This window comes from Sinocyclocheilus anshuiensis, unplaced genomic scaffold, assembly GCF_001515605.1.
Source record: "Sinocyclocheilus anshuiensis isolate Anshui unplaced genomic scaffold, SAMN03320099.WGS_v1.1 scaffold469, whole genome shotgun sequence".
Taxonomy (NCBI): domain Eukaryota; kingdom Metazoa; phylum Chordata; class Actinopteri; order Cypriniformes; family Cyprinidae; genus Sinocyclocheilus; species Sinocyclocheilus anshuiensis.
Genome location: NW_015537995.1, coordinates 1,526,937 through 1,529,348, shown reverse-complemented (window position 1 = coordinate 1,529,348; position 2,412 = coordinate 1,526,937). Strand labels below are relative to the sequence as shown.

The 2,412-nt window shown below is 42.9% G+C and overlaps 1 protein-coding gene across 1 annotated transcript in view; it reads left to right on the top strand.

Annotated features, from left to right (window-relative positions):
* The window catches only part of LOC107676020 (bifunctional 3'-phosphoadenosine 5'-phosphosulfate synthase 1), a 21,907-nt gene that overhangs the window by 12,776 nt on the left and 6,719 nt on the right, over window positions 1-2,412 (top strand). Inside the window, exons 9-10 of the mRNA XM_016470545.1 lie at window positions 1,046-1,181; window positions 1,412-1,680. Coding sequence (XP_016326031.1) covers window positions 1,046-1,181; window positions 1,412-1,680 — 405 coding nt within the window. The remainder of the gene's footprint in view (window positions 1-1,045; window positions 1,182-1,411; window positions 1,681-2,412) is intronic.

Sequence of the window (2,412 nt, the reverse complement as noted above, 5' to 3'; positions counted from 1 at the left end):
CATCGGAGGGTGAGCCGGATTTCTCTGGGGATGAAGATCCGTCAGCGTTGCTGCCCTCTGAGTGGTCAGCGGTGCCGGATACGGACCCGGAAATGATGGCTATGCATTCCCGGGCCGCCGAGAGTGTCGGGCTCGAGTGGAATCTTCCTAAGCGAGATCCCAATTCGTCGGTCATCCGACGTGACGTCTCCGTTCCCTCCTTCAGGGAACGAGGGTTACCATACGTAACCGAGACGTTCTCGAGCCACCAGTGCTGCTGTCAAGTCAAATCAATAGATGAAAGTCTGTGGGGTTGTGAAATGGTATTCTCATCCTAGCGGCCCCGAATCTGCAGAGAGCTGTGGTATTCTCACCATACTGTACTGCTTTTTAACCCTGGCCAAGTTACCAGCTCAACGAATGCCAGGGAAGACCTCCTGAAGGTGAAATATTAGCAAAAGCAGCCGAAAGTTGTAGCCTGATATGATTGGTCACTATATAGAGGGATTGTAATTCCTGGTTTTAAATGGAACTGTGTAGAAATTTAAGCTAATAAACGAGGGGCCCAAATTTAGGAATGATATCAAGCTTGTAGACTAGAGCTTTCTAACTAGGATTATTAAACTTGTACAGGGAAACAAAAATGTATTTACTATTTAAGTTCCTAGGCTGCTACAATGAGCACTTTTAAGGAAAAGCCTGTTGGATTGTACAACTCACAACAATCATATTTTTGAAATGCATAGTTTTGTTAGATTTTTGTATGTTTTCAGAACCAACTGTGGTTGGCAATTTTAAACAGTTTTTTTTCCTGTCTTTGTGGCTGGTTTGTGGCCAGAAGAAGACTGTAGACAAGACTTTATTCAGTAACTATGTTCGACCACTTTCTTATAACAATGTTGAGAGTTTAAGTCAGTATGTTCTTGCATGCATCATTTGGTTTCAGAATCTGAAGGGTTCCTTATGTTCCTCATACCTCAAAGAAGCAGGGCAAATTATGGCATTTTTCCAACAGTATTGTACAGATGATCATTGGTGTTTTTCCTGGTGGTTTTTCCTGTGGCAGATGGTGATGGAGAGCGGAGATTGGTTGGTCGGTGGTGATCTCCAGGTGCTGGATCGGATCTACTGGAATGACGGGCTGGATAGTTACAGGCTCACACCAACCGAACTTAAGCAGAAGTTTAAAGAGATGAATGCAGGTATGGAGCTACACTCAGGAGTTGCTCCTTTTGACCTAATTTTGACTAGTATGTTGTGAGGTAGAAGTCGTCTTGCCCTCGAACTGTAGCAGGTCACATAGACATACATTTTCTTTAATGGAATTTAATTGTATTGTCATAGACTTGCATTCATCCATATATTGCTGCAATACAATTATATATATATATGGCAAGTTATGAAATATTAAACACTCTTCTCTCATTTTTAGATGTCGTCTTTGCCTTCCAACTGCGGAACCCAGTGCATAATGGCCATGCACTGCTCATGCAGGACACGCAGCGGCGTCTAATTGAACGTGGCTATCGTCGACCCGTGCTTCTGCTTCACCCACTGGGCGGCTGGACCAAAGATGATGACGTGCCACTGGCCTGGCGCATGAAACAGCATGCGGCTGTCCTGGAGGAGGGACTGCTTGACCCCAACTCCACCATAGTGGCCATTTTCCCTTCACCAATGATGTACGCCGGCCCAACAGAGGTTAGTGTAAAATGAAAAAGGACAGAGAACGGATACCTGAGGCACCCCATTAAAATAATAACTTAAGGTCAGCTGGTCATTATATTTTTTCCATATTCTTGCTTTAAGTGGAGATTTTTGAACATCTAGTCATCTAATAAAGATATGATGTTCACCATATATAAAAAAATGAAAACTGAAATCCCCCCAAGACCATTTTTAATGCAGCTGGTAGCTCCTCATTTTGAAACACCAGATTCAAATTAGCGTTGTAGCTTTTGAGATCTTTCTCAATATGTAATTCTTAAAGTATCCCATACTTGCATACTTCAGGAATTACAAATTGTTTGATATATGCAATATTTTAAAGAAAGAAGCTCTATCAAATGCACTTTGTACTATGAATGATAATTAAAACGGCATTTGAAGCCACTGAAGAGTTGTATGGAAAGTTAGTGGTGAGGAAGCTTGCACAGGACACATTCCTCCATGAAACGTCGGTGGTGCACTGGATTTCTGATTTGTTCCACCTAATTTGTGCTTGAGGCTGAAGACAACAGGGACAGGCTCTTCTTGTGGGCATCACACATCGCTGGACTTTCCAGTAGGAATTGATTTGTGTCTCCAAGAGTGATGTAAACAGAACCAAATTGTTTAGAAGCCAGTGGCGTCTACAATCCATACACACACACACACACACACACACACACACACACACACACACACACACACACACACACACACACAAAGACA